The sequence below is a fragment of the Crocuta crocuta genome, unplaced genomic scaffold (genome assembly GCF_008692635.1).
Source record: "Crocuta crocuta isolate KB4526 unplaced genomic scaffold, BGI_CrCroc_1.0 scaffold466, whole genome shotgun sequence".
Lineage (NCBI taxonomy): Eukaryota > Metazoa > Chordata > Mammalia > Carnivora > Hyaenidae > Crocuta > Crocuta crocuta.
The window spans coordinates 5785533-5802577 of NW_027529672.1; the positions used below are offsets into that span (position 1 = coordinate 5785533).

At 53.5% G+C, this 17045-nt stretch overlaps 1 protein-coding gene across 5 annotated transcripts in view; it reads left to right on the forward strand.

Annotated features, from left to right (window-relative positions):
- Positions 1 to 17045, forward strand: part of MGMT (O-6-methylguanine-DNA methyltransferase) — a 284287-nt gene that overhangs the window by 45720 nt on the left and 221522 nt on the right. For all 5 annotated transcript variants that reach the window (XM_077762983.1, XM_077762985.1, XM_077762986.1 and 2 more), the window contains one exon: positions 16892 to 17028. In XM_077762983.1, coding sequence (XP_077619109.1) covers positions 16904 to 17028 — 125 coding nt within the window. In that variant the 5' untranslated portion in view covers positions 16892 to 16903. The remainder of the gene's footprint in view (positions 1 to 16891; positions 17029 to 17045) is intronic.

Sequence of the window (17045 nt, forward strand, 5' to 3'; positions counted from 1 at the left end):
CACACACCATCTTCGGTGAGCATGGCTGTGTTGTGAGCTCATGGACAGAGCCACCAGGCTGTCTGAATAGTTTCTTGCCCGGATCCCAGCCAGGGACATCCCCCAGTTCTCCCTTTCCCCTGGCTCCTGGACAGCTGGGCATCTACTTCGGATGTCCCTGGCACTGCTGCTCTGGTCCAGTAATGGGGAATGGGCACCGTCACCAGGAAACGCATGTTTGGGACCCTGGAAAGCCAGATGCCTGGCTTCAGAAAGGGTTCTTGGGTCCTGGCATGAATTTGCTTAGCTGCCTGCCCAGAGTCCACCTCCCGTGGTCCTCCCTGCTGCCCTGTGACCTCTCTGCCTTGTCTCATGACCGACACCTAACTGCTCTTGAAGCTCTTGCTACCTCCTTTACCTTTTGGCTGCTAAGTGCCCGATCACTACATTGCTTTGAAATCCATATGCGCGAGATGGGAATGGCAGGTGCCGGTATGCACGTGCACAGAGACTGTCTCGTTTGCCTGCCTCACAGGCCATTGGGCTTGGAGTGGTTTTCTAATGGCACCACTGATGTTTGGGCAGCCTGTGACGGGCTGCTGAGTGCTTCCTTGTGCACTGTCTCAGCCACATGGCGTCCCCATGACAGAGGTGGAAATGGGCTCAGAATGATCCCTGTATGCTCAAGGTCACCTGAGTGTCAAGTTGTCTTTTCTCTCCAGCTCCAGATGCTGTCCTATTGTTAGTCCAGAAGGAGACATGTTCCCAGAGCTAACTAAACCCTCACGGCCTTTTGCTGAGCAAGTGTCTTCCTGTGGGTTTCCCCCAGAACTCCCCTCCCGCTTGCTGATAGGATGGGTTGCTTCTTCATCAGCTGCAGTGAGGACTGGCCCTTGCTGGGAGGATGCTGCAGCAGGTGGCAGTGATTCCAGCTCATGCAGCCTGCTCTGGTGGAGATGGGTGACCTCTTTGGGGGTCGTCCCCTCTGAGCATCACGTTGGAGGGAGCGTCCGCCTCCATCCTGCAAGCCAATGCAGGTTTCCTGTGCAAGTCGGGTCGTCATACTGTTCACCAGAGTCACAGGACATGAGACAGGCCATGCTTGGTGGCCACACAAGTGATATGTGGTATGGGACCGCACCTCTGAGACAGTTGAAGTCATCAGTGTCCAAGTAACATCTACTCCAGGAATTTAACATCTTCCTTCTGAAAGGATTTTCTCTGTTCATTGGATGAAATAGGTGAAAATATCTTACAAATTTTAAAGTACCAAACGTGCATTAGAAGAAGGCACGTGGCAGCGGTAGTGTTTTCCAGTTTGTCCTGTGTTTGCTCGGTGCTTTGTGGAGGGTCAAAGCTGCGTATGTGGTCTGCTTTGCCACCAGACCCCCGCCCCCACTCTCCCCCTCGTCCACGTCGCTGGCACATCACTTGGAGAGTCACATGGACTGTGACGTCATTCCTCTGTGAGCCCTGGGCTGCCATAAATCCTGCACCAGCTGTTGCAATTAAGACTTCGAGGCTACCAAGCTGTCTTCGAGGGGAAGAACCTGTCCCCTTCTCTGGAGTCATAATTCTTAGAGTGTATGGGTTTTGAAGAATTTAGTGTGAGATAAAGGACTGGTATTTTATTCTTGCATTTATTACTATTTAATCAAATGGAAAGTGCACTTTTGGTCTGGAAAGCTTGGCTTCAGCCGCAGGATTAGACTGAATTATTGTTTAAAGAGTAAAAGGTATAGAATTATATGCTTAAGCTATCAGGCTGCTGATAGGCTTTGGGCATAATGTAACTAATTTAGGACATAAAATTTCCTGCCTCGGATTAATTGCTCAGAGGCAGCGCGCACAAGGCAGCAGCACGGCCTTATTGTGGGGTGGCGTCTGTGCCTCTAAGCACCTCGCGCCACGCCGCCAGAGCGTGTCTGGAACATACGGCTCTTCCACCAGGGACACTGAGTCATAAATCACACTGTGTTTCTCACCAAGAATCCTTCACCACAGAAACGTTGTGAAACCGCTTTTTTATTGGGGATGAAGAGGATTTAATTCTGTGGTCCTCAGTGGGGCCCAGGCTTAGTGCTTGGGCGTTAACTGGTGACAGCCTTTCTAAGCAGGTACTTAAGAAAATTCCAGAAAACTTTTGTAGCCACACCTTGGGTGAGGCTGTGGTGTCAGAGACCAGGGGGTGAACATGTGGGGATCAGAGTGGTCTTACTTAGGGTTTGCTCATTAGCGGGTGGGAGAGAAGGACTGGACAGTGGAGAACCAAGAACCTTGATACTCACTTAACTGCGCCCTTCTGTCAGAGCATGGCCGACCTCCCGAAACGGGCAGGTGATAGATGTTTCTGGCTTTGTGGTCTGTAATGTCTCCTCCCCACACCTCACAGAAGCTGCCAGCGACCATACACAGTGAGCGTGTTGTGTTCCAGTGAAAATGTACTTGCGGACTCTGAAATTTGAATTTCATATTTTCATGTGTCATGAAATATTTTTCTTTGACTTTTTTCAGTCATTTAAGAATGTTAAAAATCCTTCTGAGCCCAAGGGCTATCCACAGAACCCCCTGGTAAGCCAGACTTGCCCTGCACTTGCCAGTTCCCAATCAGTGCCAGGTGCTGAGGTGCCTGGGCTCCTCAACCTGGACACTCCAGTGCCCTGCTCAGCTCCAGGGAGCCTGGGCTCCTCACCAGGTGTCCTTGGTCTTCAGTCCCCACTGCTCAGGTGGCCCTGCTCTTCACCATCAGCTCTCAGCCCTGCATGGCTTGCCGGCTTTGCGGAGCACACCCAGGAAATGCCAGTGAGAAGTGGGAAGGGTCCCGCAGAGATGGGGAAGGGAAGGAGACCCAGTGGGCACTGCAGCGTCCTTGCTTCAGGCGGCAGGAGCTTTCTGTAGGCTTCTACAAAAACTGCAGTTTGATTCACTTCCAGCTGTAGGGACACCCTTCCACCTGCAGAAGCTCTTTTTGAGGATTTCGGTGCATCCTTATTGGGATCCTGATCCAACAGTACCCACTGTACTGTGTGAACCAGTGTAAATAAGGATTTGGTTACTGAGCCTGGAGGCAGCGTGATGGTGAATCACGTGTTTGCTGATTACATCAGACGCCGGAAGCACAGGCTTTGTTAACTGTGACTTCTTTCTCCCGGCTGGATTGCAAACGCGCGTGTGGTCCTTGGACGCTACAGGGACTCTTCCTGGGTGGGAAGGAGTTTGGATTACACCTCTCTGTCAGGAAGTTTGAAAGGTTTTCACGTCCCCACTGGGCCCAGCTTCTCCGGGAGAGTGTTCTCCCGAGTTGTGTGTGACCCAGGTGGCAGCCCGTCTATCCTGTGGAGCAGGCATCTCTTAATTTCAGCTGTTTTGCACAGTTGAAAGAGCTGATGCTTCCCTCAGATTTTCCTACGTGTTCTCACATGCCGCTGCTTCTCTAAGAAGTCAGTCAGACTCCGCCCAACTGGAGAGGCCAGTAAAGAACAAGGTGATTTTGTGCCGTGACATATTTAAGCTGAGGCCTCCCAAGGCATAACGGCTTTAAGAACTGACATTTCATTTTGAGCGCCCACCTGCCACCCTCCTTACTCCTTTGTGACAAACTGTCACTGTGCAGCCCAGGAGCTCGTTGGTGCCTGAAGTGCCAGGATGTTTCCTGGTGGCCAGCACGTGCTGTTGGCAGGGTGTGGCCTGGGAGGCACGCAGGGGCCTTACCAGACATCCAGGGGCGATCCTGGGGGCCAGACAGCACCCCGTCCAGACTGCACAGTCGGGGAGCTCACGTCCTTCTGTGGGACGATGGTGGAATGCACTCTGGCCGGGGCAGCTAAAGTGAAAGTGGGGTATTTTCTCATTGTGCGTCTTCGCAGTAAATTCCGAGTTGTTCTCGCTCACCATTGAAGGTCCACGTGCCCACATGTGACGGGGTGGTCAGGCTCCTGCTCTCGGGGTGCCCAGGTGCCCTTCACATACCTGGTGCTGCTCTTCCCACAGGGGCTTCTAGTCTGTTCCTTGTGGAAAGCGTTCAGCACCCTTTGGTTTTCCGCAAAGCAGCTGCAATCCTGTCAACTTTTTTTCCCCCCAAAGTTTGTTTATTTTGAGAGAGAGCGGGGGAGGGGCAGAGAAAGGGGGAGAGAGAGAATCCCAAGCAGGTTTTATGCTCTCAGTGCAGAACCTGACATGGGGCTCAAAATCACAAACTGTGAGATCATGATCTGAGCCAAAGTCGGATGCTTAACTGCCTGAGCCACCCAGGTGCCCCTTGGGACACAGGCAAAGAGGGCTCCATGGTGTCTCTTCTTTGCAGGACAGCTGTGATTGTGAGGCTGGGTTTGTGCCCAGCATGCTCCTCAGAGGCCCAGGGGTCCAAAGTGGGGGTGGTCCACTTGCTGTGGCAGGCCTCCCCACCCTGTGGCTGACTCACGGATTTCAGGGTCACTCCTGCTCATGGTGCCCTGGAGGAAGTTGAGGCATCTCCCGTAGCCAGGCTTCCGTGTCCGCCTGTGTGCCGAGGAGGGAGGTCTCTGGGAACGTGCACGGGGACTGCTGAGCCACACCACCTAGGACGTGTGGGAAGGTGGGCCAGAGAGTGGCCTCCATCCCATCCTGGGCTCCGTCCCAGAAGGGCCCGAGGTCAAGGTGTAAAGCCAGCTCCCTCGCTGCCCGACCTCTCTGGGCCTTGTCGGGCCTCACAGCCCCTTCCTAGGATCCCGTGCCTTCACTCGGGCTGGCCAGGTTCCTGTGGCCCTGCCCGCGTCGGCCCCTAGCACTGGCAGCAGGACAGAGGCAGGGCATGAGGTGACCCTGCAACATACGGGGTGGCCTGGCCCAGCGCTGGCTGCAGGTCCAGCTGGCACTTTGGGTCCCATCCGCCATGGTCAGGACCCCCCACCCCATTTTGACAGTAGGAGGGTGCATCCTGCCAAGTTAAGGATTCTTTCCTTCTTTTCCAAACCCTGCTCCAATGTCTGTTGGTGCAGATTTTTTATTTTGCCCTCTGGGTGGTATGCTCCCTATACCGGAGGCCTGGGTTTCATTCAGTTTTGTAAACTGGTTTCCTCTTACTGTGGGTATGGTCTTTCGGCTGGCAGAGTGACACATTTGTTGTTAAAAAGTGGCGCCTGGGTGGCTTACGGTTAAGCGTCCGACTTTCGCTTAGGTCATGATCTCGAGGTTTGTGGGTTCGAGTCCCGCGTCGGGCTCTGTGCTGACTGCCAGCTCAGAGCCTGGAGCCTGTTTCAGACTCTGTGATCTGACCCTCCCCTGCTCACGCTGTCTCTCTCCCTCTCTCTCTCTCTCTCTCCCTTAGAAATAATTTAAAAAAAAAAAAAAAAGTGGGCTTTCCTTTGCTAAGTACTCAAACTTGGTGTTACCAAATTGCCAAAAAAGGAGAGAAGTAGAGGGACCTGAACAAACAGCCTTAGTGCTGTGCTTGTGTCAGCTTTCCCCGCTCAGGGCAGGGGGCAGGGACATGGACGGGCAACTTTCAGCTCCTGAGGGCCTGCGAGCCCAGGAGGTGGGGTTCCAACTTCCCTGTTGGAAGTCTTCTCTTTCCCTCAGCAAAGTCACGATTTTCCCACTTCATCCTTAGGTATAAAACTTTTCCTCCACGAAATTAGTTAGCTAGGACCATGTGCAGTGTTCATCCTCTGGTTTCATCTGTGTCGGCCCAGCACTGGGTAGCCCTAAGTGTGCACGCTCAGGGGGTAAGCATGCTTTTATTTTATTTTATTTTATTTTATTTTATTTATTATATTTTATTTTTTAATTTTTAAAAATTTTTTAATTTTTTTAATTTTTTAATCTTATTTTACTCCACTCCACTCTCTTTTCTTTCTCCCTCCCCTTCCCCTCCCCCTCTCCCAGCTCAGAGCTTAGTGCAGGGCCTGAAGTCACAACTGTGACATCAAGACCCGAGCTGAGATCAAGAGTCGGACACTCTACTAACTAAGCCACCCTGGTGCCCCAAGCACGCTTTAGACACCAGTGCATTTGCTGTCCCAGAGCCTGCAGGTTTGACTCTGGAGTGCAGTGGCCAGTTTGTTAGAAAGCTTTTTATGAAACTCTTTAAAGAAATACATGGTAGATAGCAGAACATGCATGTTCTGCTGTCATGCGTGGTCAGGGAAGGCCCAGAGATTGCTTGCCTGCACTGTTGGAATGCATTTGGGAGCAGCTGTCCCTGGGAAATAGTTTTCAGAAGTGCGTCAAGTTCCAGGAGATTCTGGAGCAGTTTGTTAAACTGTACACATATAAGGTTTCTGCACTCCTTTTTGCGACCTGCTCCTCTCTCTTACATGCAGTCACACACAGTCACACATTAACACACAGCAGCTTGTGTTCTGTTTCTTAATTCCTGTTTAAGGGCAGATTCAAACCACGTTTGAGCTTCAGAACAGAAAAGTAGTTGCTTTCCGATATTACTAATATTTAGTTTGATAATATGAACGAAAACAAGAAGTTTGGAAAGGAAAACCGGGTTTTAAGTATAATTGTAAAGTGTAGATAGTGCTTATTTTTTTTAATCTAGAAATGGTTATTTTAATGGCTAGTGAACACGAGGCGCCTGAGTGGCTCAGTCAGTTAAGCATCTGACTCTTGACTTCTAGCTCAGGTCATGATTTCACAGTTCATGAGTTCAAGCCCTGCATTGGGCTCTGCACTGATCACACAGAGCCTGCTTGGGAGTCTCTCTTTCCCTTTCTTTCTGCCCCTCCCCTGCTGGCTCTTTCTCTTTCTGTCTCTCATTCTCAAAATAAATTAAAATGAACTTAAAAATAAAGGCCAGTGAACACATTTCCTTAGATGCCCCTCCACGTCTTCACATAGGCATCTTCCCGTCTGTTTTATAAGCTACTGCTTGGAGTCTGGAGTACGTTACTAAGCTGCCTTGTGGGTCCTGAGCCCTCTAGGAAGACGCGCATGCGTGCGGTGCCCTGGAAGCCATTTCTCCACCCTGGTCCCTGCTCTCCAGGGCTCTAGTCCTTAGAGGGTTCTTCGCAGCCAAAGCAGCATTAATCAGGAGGGTGCTGTGCCATGCAGGGCCGATTCCAGTGAGGATGATAAAGGAGGGCACCCTTGTGTTCTGGCCAGATCCCAGACCCCGGAAGTCTGTGTGTGAGCCCTCAACATGAGCAGACCATGGTGTGTTTGGGGGTTCCGTTCAAGCTTATCATTTAAAAGCTGGCTTTTGTGATCGTGATGAAGAATTTCTCCTCCAAGTCTGTGTGTGGCTGCATTCCTAGAAATACAGCAATAAATACAGACCATCACTTCCATGTCAGCAGCATGGCACAAGGCTTAGGAATGATATTTTTTAATAAGCTTTAATTTTTAGAGATATTTCAGGATTATAGCAGAATTTATAGCAGAAGGTACAGAGTTTTCTCAGACACGCTGGCCCCCAGACACACTTAGCCTTGCCCTCTGTCAGCACCCGCACCAGGGTGGTACATTCATCCACATCTTGCATCAGGGCTCACTCTTGGTGTTGTACGTTGTGTGGGTTTCGGTAAATGTGTGATGACACGGTTTCTCCCGCTGTGGCATCCTACAGAGCAGTCTCCCTGGTCCCCAAATCCCCGGTGCACTGCCTGTTCTGCCTGTCCCTGCCCCCGGGCCCTGCACACGATCCTTTTACTGACTCTATAGTTGTGCCTTTTCCCGGATTGTCACATAGTTGGGGTCACACAGTATGCAGCCTTTTCAGATAGTGTCTGGACTCTTGGTCTCTTCCGAGATTTGATACTTACGAATAAAGCTGTAAACATGGTGTGCAGGTTTCTGTGGGGACATGGAATGATCTTTCTGCACAGCCTTTGGGTCTGTTTTGAGTTAGGCACACCAGATGGCAGGGCCCAAATTTTCTCTGGCAGAACCATTTCAACATCTTCTACCCTTCTGGTTGTTAGCGCGTCATACACTGAGCTGCACTTTGGCTGTCGCTGTGTGCAGCCTGGCAGGGTGCCCTGGGAGGACCCCAGAACCTCCTGGGCAGCCGGAGCCTCCTTGCTAGCAGCTTCCTCCTCCATGTCTGCACTGAGTGAGGGCCTCTGGCCCATCCACTTCCCCCCTCCATCCCGCCCTATGGCTGGCTTTGTTACGAGGTGATCAGTATGAAGTACTTTCTCCCTTCCAGGGCTTTGACATGCGTGCTTTTCTAGTGAAGATCATCCCCTTGCACATCCTTAGGGGGGCTGATCTTGGGTCCTGAGGACAAAGGAGGCTTCCCACCTGCTTTTTCTTATTTTCTGTCCAGCAGGGAGATGACAAAACTAGTCACTTCATGGTGGCTTTGTTGGTGTTACAAGGCAGCAAGACTTGGTCTCTCCCCTTTTTGAGGGCGTCCCCAGCACACCAGCCGGGCTCCCACTTCCCACCTGCAGCTGATGGGCACGTGGGGCCCAGCTGGGGCACCCTGGGAAGGACTGCACCCCGCCCGTAGGCCACTTGCCCGCTCCCACCCACCGGGACTCTGGCCCCATGTCCAACAGAAGCAAACCTCTGGGTACTTGGGTTTTTTGCCAATGGTGTCTGAGAAGGCAGGCAATTTTTTCTTGTAGCTCTTTTCCTGGCAGTTTCCTTGCACAGGAGGGCCCTGCTGGAAGGGGATAAAAGCAGAAGGTGGGACTGCGGAGGTGGTTCTGGAAGTCAGTGTCTGTACTCAGACAGCGGGCTTGGAAGACGACAAGGAAAGGGGAAACAAGACTGTTTCCGTCCCTGGGTTCCTTGCGTTTCATGCAGTAGAAACCCAGCCTCTGGTGCCAACTGCTTAATTCAGAACATTAAATGCCATTCATGTTGAAAGGGGATGAAACGAAATTCGCTTCACTTTCTCAGAGGTCTCCAAATAACCATGAAAAATCTGTTGTTTCCTGCCACCAATTAGCATCAGCTCTTGTGGCTTTAGGTGGCTGTCGCATGCAGGACTCAGGGAGCCGGCCTCTGTGCCCGCGGGCCACAGACTTTGGGCCTCATGCGAATGGGGAGCCTGCTGCCAGGTCCGTCCCACGGCCCAAGTGTGGCCTCTGGTGTTGGTGGCAGACACGGGCTGTTCCTTGGGACCATGGGACACCGTGGGATGCCAGGAAGTGGTGCGCTTGCTGGTCTCTCTGGGAACTGCTCGAGCAGCCGGTTGCGGGAGCTACTGGCAGGTCCTGGAGACCCGACAGCACACCTCCTAGACTTTGGCTTCCACGTTGTGCCGCCGGGCACACTGCATGGTGACGGTGGCCCCTTCTCTCTCCTCGTGCCGCAGGGGTGTTTATTCCTGCGGGGGCCCACTGGCCTGTTGGAGAAGGAAGGCCTGAGCATCCCCGTGTCTCTGACCGCTGTGTGTCATGACCTGAAGCCCCTGGGTGGGAGTGATAGATGGCTGGGTTTTTCCGGTGGTCCCTCCTCGTTGGGGCTTGGCAGGCGGCCTCATTCAGTCCCGGAACCCATGTACTCTCAGGCCTGCTCCGTATGGCCATGCCGACAGCGCTGCAGACAGCAAGGCCTCCTCGGGGCTGTCAGGGTTAGCCTGTGCCCTCCCGCTCTTGTCTCCCCACACCCCATCCCTGATGCTCCTAGAGCTCCCAGCAGGCACCTCTCACACATGGGCCTCTCCCTCCAGGGGGCTCCCTTTGATTTCTTCAATACCCTGGGTTCCCTCTGGCCCTGGGCCTTCCTCAGGCAAACCTCGGGCAAACCTGCCATAGTCTCTCTCCACTAATGCCCCCAAATTGCCTACTGTGTCTCATGTCAACACTTCCTTCAGGAAGCCTTCCTGGACTCTGAGGCCATTAGAGCTGCAGCCATGGATTCTTATTAATTCTGGAGTTCCCCTTCTGGGTCCTTACTTTAGGCATGAAGGAATGACTTGTGTATGTAGCTCGCTTGTTCAGCAGGTATTCAGTGAGCACTGCGATAGGGCAGAAGAGCACATCAGATCCTGTAGCTGAAAGAGAAGAGGAACGCCTTAGAACGCCACCCTGCAGCAGGCAGGGCTCCCCTTCTCTCACACAAGATGGAGTGTGGTGGTGCGGTGTGGCTGTGGCAGTCTCTCCCGTTCCCAGCTGCTTGCCACTGCTCCAGGCTGCACACCCACCATGTTGAGGAGGAAGAAAAGGAAGGGGGTGGTGCCTGCCAGTTTTTTTTTTTATTTAAGGAAAAGCTCAGCAGACTTCTGACTCCTTGGCCAGCGTGATTATCCACTTGTGCTGGCACTTAACATTCGAGTGAAGCAACACAGGGCAGACGAACATATCTAATGTAATTTCATGTGACGTAAATGTTATAAAAAGAAAGAAGGGATGGAGGAGGTAAACTGTTTTGGGAAGATTTCTATGAGAAGGTGATGTCTGAGCAGAATTATGAGTTAAGTGACAGACCACTGTGCCAGAATGTTAGGAAGAGATGTTTCAGGGAGCTTGAGCAAGTACAAAGGCACTGAGGCACAAGTGAGGTCTGAGTGTTTGAACAGCAGCAGAAGCAGAGTCAAATCAGGGGTGCTGATCAGAGATGAGGGCAGTCAGGCATGGAGGGCACCGGCATATCTAGGGCTGGTCAGTCATGTTTGTAGGGATTTGTGACATGAAAGAAGGGCTAGCATCTGGTTTGCTTTTGTGTGTGGGTGTGCATTTTATTCAACCCATTTTTAAAAATTAAATTTTTTTTAATGTTTATTTTTGAGAAGCAGAGAGAGAGCACAAGCAAGGGAGGGGCAGAGAGAGGGGGAGAAACAATCTGAAGCAGGCTCCAGGCTCAGAGCTGTCAGCACAGAGCCTAACGTGGGACTCAAACTTGTGAACTGTGAGATCATGACCTGAGCTGAAGTCGGATGCTCAAATAACTGAGCCACCCCGGCGCCTCTCAACCCAGTTTTTAACTCAAAAAATCTCATGCCTCAGAGGTTTTATTTTACTCAGAAAAGCATTAACAGTCCCCTGTTTTACACAGGTGAGATTGAGACCATGATGATTTTAGAACATTTACTGTTGTCATTTGTCCTTTGTCACGTGGGATTTTAACACAACGTTTTCTCCTTATTAAAAGGAACTCCAGCTTACTGGGAACTCAGAACATGTAGAAATATTTTAAATTGTTCTATCCATATTGATTTTTAGAAATGCCTTATTTTGCAGTGGTTTTAGATTTATACAAAAGTCTGTGGCAAAGATGGCCCAGCATGCATGATTTGACTTTTAGGTACTTTTCCCCCAGTAGGCTCTGTTTGTCTTGTTGAATTTCCAGCACCTTCTCACAGTGGCTAATGTATCGGGGCATTCAGTGTTTGTTACCGCTTTGTTCGTTTTTGCTGGCTGGTTGGTGCCGTCGCCCTGTGCTGGCCGGGCTCCCGTCCTTCCTCAGCGACTCCGAGTCCCTGTCCCACCCGTTCCTTACACACCTGCTAGAGGAAGCTTCTGAATGGACAAACCAGGTGGCTTCTCCCTCGTTTAACAATCTAGGGCTCCTCGGGGACAGAGCCAGGCTCCACCACTGGCCTCCCAGGTGGTGCGGCCCAGCTCCGCTGTGCCCCTTCTGCCATGGCACCTGACCCCTGGGCCTCCCTGCCCAGCTCTCCTTGGTCACTGTCCCACGGTCTCCTCGCTTGTCTGCCTCCTGTTAGAGCCAGGTGTCCACGTGGATCTTGTTTCCTTCAAAAAATTCTTCTTCACCCCGCCCCCACCGCCACGCCACCCTCCCCCACTGGCACGGCCTCCCTTAGTCCCAAGGGGCCAGCCTGGCCCCGGACTTGGTGCTCGTGCGTCTCATCTCTCTGCCAGCCAGCGAGCGTCTTTGCCGCGCCTCTCTCCTTTCTTGGCTCGCTTCTTGGGGTCAGGCGCCGGGCCCTGTCGAGGTTGGTCTCTGGAGCACAGGGCACTGGCTGCGTGAGGGTGTGGGACGGGAGCTGTCGTGCTCACACAGCTCGGAATCCCGCCGGCTCCTTTGTGCCGCCTCGCTGCTGGCCAGCCCTGTGTGTGTCTGGCATTGTCACTTTCCAGTCGGTACCTCCCCCCAGCCCATGTTGGGACGTGCTGGCTCCCCGATGCATTCACCCACTATTGAAGCCTCTTTTTGCCGCCACCCTGCTGTTGGCAGCGCCCTGCCCTACCTGTGAGCCTCCCTGCACCCTCTAGGGCTCCATGGGACGTGTAGCACACCCCTGCTGTGACACGCTTGCCGGCCGCCTGGGGCTTCTTGTCCACACGCTGCCCACCACGCCGCAGGCCCGGCACTGCTGTCCCAGGGACAGAGCAGGATGCTGGGGCGCATCAGCTAACTTTTACTCTTGCCGCTGGAAGGACTCTGTGCGTCTGTCCTGTTGTTACAGGAGAGGAAGCGGGTAGGGCTCCGTTTCCGGCAGGGTTCGTATGAGGTGCTGTTAAAATGGCTGCTTTTGCTCTTTTGGCGAAGTGGCAGGTGGTGGGTTGTGGTGATGACCTCGGCCTAGCAGCGGCTCTGCCAGCAGGCTGAGGCCAGCCCCGCCAGGCCTCACCCAGGGCCTGGGCCACAGGTGCCAAGCCTCAGTCCTAGGGGAGGCGGGTCCAGAACCCTGGCGTCGGGAAACTGTAGTGGGAGCTGGCTTCACTTGTGTTCACCAGTGATAGAGTCTCAGGAGCAGACTGAGGCCACACACGACCGCAGGCTGGTTGGATGCATGTGGCCCCTGGTGCCCCCAGCCACTCACTCAGAACACAGATTTCAGCTCCCCTCTTACTGCAGCTTCGGACCCGTTGCTCTTTTTTGGGTTTTGCCGTGTTTTGGAAGGAGCGTCCCCCGCTCTGCTCTGTGAGTGACACAGGTGTTCTGTGCCCTCAGGCATTACTGTGGTCAGCCAGGCCTGTTCTCACCTGATGACGGTGGGCTACTCTTCACGTGTGAGGTTAGACCGAGTGGGCCTGGTGTGGGGTGCATGTTGGTGTCAGTACAGCAGTGGGCAGGCCAAGCTTTGGGGTCCTTCCTGGCCCATTCAGAAACACGGGCCTGGGGGTGCATGGGCATGCTGGGCTCTGAGGCCGTCACTGCAGCCTTAACCCTGCATTTGAGGCCAATGGCCTCTGAGTCCAGCCACCGCAAACTGACTGGTCACAGCCTGGTCACCAGGGTGAGGCCTTGTAACATGCCTGGCCCTTCACCAAGGAGTGAGCAGGACCGAGGTCTCCAGGTTTCTTCATGTAGTGGAGATGGGGGAGGCAGGCCTCGTGCCTGTGGCGCTCTGTCACTTTCTCCACCAGGCCTGGCCCTCTTCCGGACCCCCGTGTGCACACTCAGATGTGTCTCCCCCCGATGCCTCTCAGTAGGGGTGGGAATTGGCGGTGTCCTGCGCACAGGGAGGCCCTTTGCTGCGGGAGCACTGGCCCAGCTGCCCGTTCGCCATCTTCCCTGCATTCTGCAGCCCACAGAACAGCCCAGCGAGGGTGGCAGAATCTGCACGGATACTGCTGTTTCACTGGTGAGTAAAGTGAGTCCTGGGAAGGACGGTGGGTACCTAGTGTCCCATCCTTCTCCTGCATGGGGTGCGTGCCAGTGCGAGTTTGTGCCGTGGTGCTGGGGCCACGCTCCGGGCCGTGAGTCACGGGCAGGCGACACAGGGGCCAGGCAGCAGGGAATTGGCGGTGGCTGCAGCATCCTGTTTCCAGGGCAACGGTGGCAACAGTGCCAGCTGCGTGACTCAGGCCCTGACTGTCCCACAGGTGTTTCCTGAGGTTCGATTCTGGCTGTGGTTGGCCTGTGGCCAGTTTTGGTTCCTACAGGTTTCTGAGCCTGTTTCTCCTGCCTTCCCGAAGTTCTGGGAGTTATGGGACAGCCTTTCAGTACATTACTTTTGTGCTAAATGAGCTGCTATGAGGTTCTGGCACTTGGCATTCAGAGTGTGCCTGAGACAGGGGCTCATGGCTTTCCATGCTCTGGGTCTGAGGCCTGAGCCCAGATTTGTAAGGAAACCGCTTTCAGCCTGACAGGCACAGCTTAGGTAGGAGACGTGAGTTCATGATGAACATAAGCCAGTGTCTATGCAGGACTGCTCAGAGCTCTTAACACACTAATACGCAGGGCAAGTTTCCCAGGAAGGGACAGTGCACTCACGTTTCTCCCCCCACAACCTTTCTCTAAGTAGGCTTCAGTCTTCTAGAACCCACTGCGAGCAGTGCTGTGGCAGGCTTGTGGCCTGGATGGTAGAAATGCTGCTCCTCATATCCGGGTCTGTCTGAGAAGCCTCTTCCGTGTGTGACACGTCTGTCTTCAGCGGAGCCCTGACTCCTGGTAATAGATCCCCGGCCCAACACCCGCTGGTGGCTCAGGGTGACTGGAGTATCCACAGATGTGAGGGCTCCAAGGAATGAGGGGAGGCCCCAGGGGGTGGGGAAGGGTGGCCACCCGCTGTTGAAGACAGTAAGGATTTTGGTGCTGTTGCATAAGACTGCAGAGGAGAGCCGAGTGCTCTATGTGACAGGATCGAAGGCCAAGGACATGTGGTTAAAATGTCGACTGTGGCAGGGATAATGGTAATCCCCAATCATTCCCGGAAGCCAGGTGTTTACCTATGTTCCCGCTAAGCCCTGTGCAGGCTCTGTGATTTAGGTGTCCCTTACCCCACAGATGAAAGCACTTGTGGCTCTGCGTAGGTGACTTTTGCCAAGTGATAGGCCATGGGGGGAGGCCACCACCTCCTCCCTGCCCCTCCATGGTGAAGTGGGGATCCATGGATGTTGGGGTGGTCGAGGAATGCGATGTGTCAGAATGTTTCTGACATTGGGCGAACATCACAATCCTGTGTCCCCTCACTGGGAACTGGAGAGGAGTCTGATTCAGACCCTGGTCACACCGCACAGAAAAGTGCATGTTGAGCAGGGTGGCTCTGCAGTCCGGGGCTTAGGATGGGATTTTGGAGGCAGTGCTCATTCACTGTGTGGTTTGGGGGTACTGCTTGACCTAGTCAGGGGCATAAATGCACTTCTCTCTGTGGCTACCGGGAATACTGATGAGGGAGTCAGTGTGTGGCATTAGCAGCGGGTGGAAGGATGGGGAAGGGAAGAGGTTGGCAGTGGGGATGGTGAGGCCACTGCATGGGGAGGTCAGGGAGAGGACGAGCACCTGAAGGACTGCAGTGTCAGGCCCCTGAGCTGCCTGGGAGGGCCGGGCCTGCGGATAGGGTAGGAAGGGTGCAAGAGCGTGGACCTTGAGGGGCTCAGCAGACACGGTGTGTGGAGGCCAGGGTAGGTGCTCAGGGCTGCGCTGTCCCCGTCACGCCCTGGCAGCAGGAAGGCAGCCACAGCCAGTGCACAGACGGAGGAGTGGGACTGCATTCTGGCAAAACCTGACTTACCAAAGCAGGTGTCGGGCCTAGTATGGCCTGTGGGCCGCAGTTTGTGGACCTGCTGTAGCCTCTTTGTGTAATTGGCAGCTGATTGGTTGTTCAGGGTGAGGGGTGGAAAGGGCCCAGTGGTAACTAGGGTCCCAGAGAAGTCCTTCCTGGCATGACAGTTGATGAGGCCTCAGGGAGGATGGGGTGGAAATGAGCGGGAGCTGGCAGTGGTGGGAGCCAGTGTTTGACAGGGTGAGCAGGGAGGAGAGTCCCTAGGGTGAGTCCTGGGTGCTGGGGGTGCGCGGCGAGGGTGGATGGCAGTGACGCCCCCTAAAAAGCCGCGCGCGTATAGGAGAGCATATTTGCAGGGTTATGTCATGGACGGTTCGTAGAAGGTGCCTGGGGACAGAGCAGCTATCGGCAGCCCCGGACCACGAGGGTCCCGCGTGGGGAGGTGTCCCGTGTCAGGGCATGGCTCGCAGCTGCCTTCGGGCCGACTGCTGGGAAATGCTGGCATGTGAGGCATGTGAGGTCACGCGGTCGTTTGTGGGAGGAGGAACTGCAAGGGGGGGACAACAGGCTCCGGGGCCCCCATCTGCATCCCCACAGCCTGCGTCAGCTCACGTCTTTGGCCGCAGTTGGGGTGACTTTTATCAAAGTGTTGGTTTGCCTGCCTGCCTGTTCTTACTGTACCTGTTCACTCTTCCTGGCCTTTGTTCTGCTGACCAAAATTAATATCTATCAGATTTAACATGGATGGGACATCATATGATAGCTTTTTTGTGTTCATATGCTTCTCTGAAAGGAAGTGAAAGGCACAGGTGGCCCTTGAACAGCATGGGATTAGGGGCGCTGGCCTCCATGCAGTCAAAAATCTGCATGTGACTTTTGACTCCTGAAAAATCCAACTAGTAAGAGCCTACTATGACCTCCCTGTGACAATAGCCAATTGTCACGTGGTTTGCGTTTGTATTATGTACTGTGTTCTTGTAAAAAAGTAAGCTAGGGAACGTGTTAACATTTAAGGCAGGTAAAAATACATTTACAGTCCCATATGGGAAAACCAGGCAAAGCGGTCTACGAAGTTCAGACACATGTTGTTCATGGTCAGCTGTGTGTGTTTTCCACCCATACAGGTTTCATTCCAAAGTGCGTGAGGTCACTGCCGGCCAGCACAGCTCCCACTGCCCAAGAGCTGTGTCCACCCTCACTCCATCTCCACATTCACTCCATGATGCCTGGTGCCTCAGTGTACTTTGTTCAAAATATCGAGTGGCTTCAGTCTGTGTTGACGAGAAAGTTGGTAACTATTTTGTTGGAGTGAGGGCAGCTGGGCTCTAGGGACCCCGTAGAGGGAGCTCTGGTCATTTTAGCCTCTTCGACTGAGTCCCGGTTCAAGGTGAGGCAAGGGAGCAATTGAAGGAAGCAAAGCACGTGAGCCACTGGTTGTCCGCTCCAGTAGTCACGGTAGTTTTCCGTCTCTGAAGTAAGCGCATTACAAACACGAGGCATCTGATGGTTAAGTTCCGAGAACGGGGAAGAACTTCAGAAGACGTTTTGTCGTTGTGCTTTCAGAGGGACCATGTTTTCCCATGCATACATAATTGCTTTAAAAACCATGTTTTGTAGGTGCGTGGGAGAATGGACCAGACCTGTGAAGTGAAGCACAAGGTGATGGACAGCCCTCTGGGGAAGGTTGAGGTCTCTGCCTGTGAGCAGGGCGTGCATGAGATCAGGCTGCACGGCATGAAGAGCCCAGATGCCAGGTGAGTCCCCTACAGTT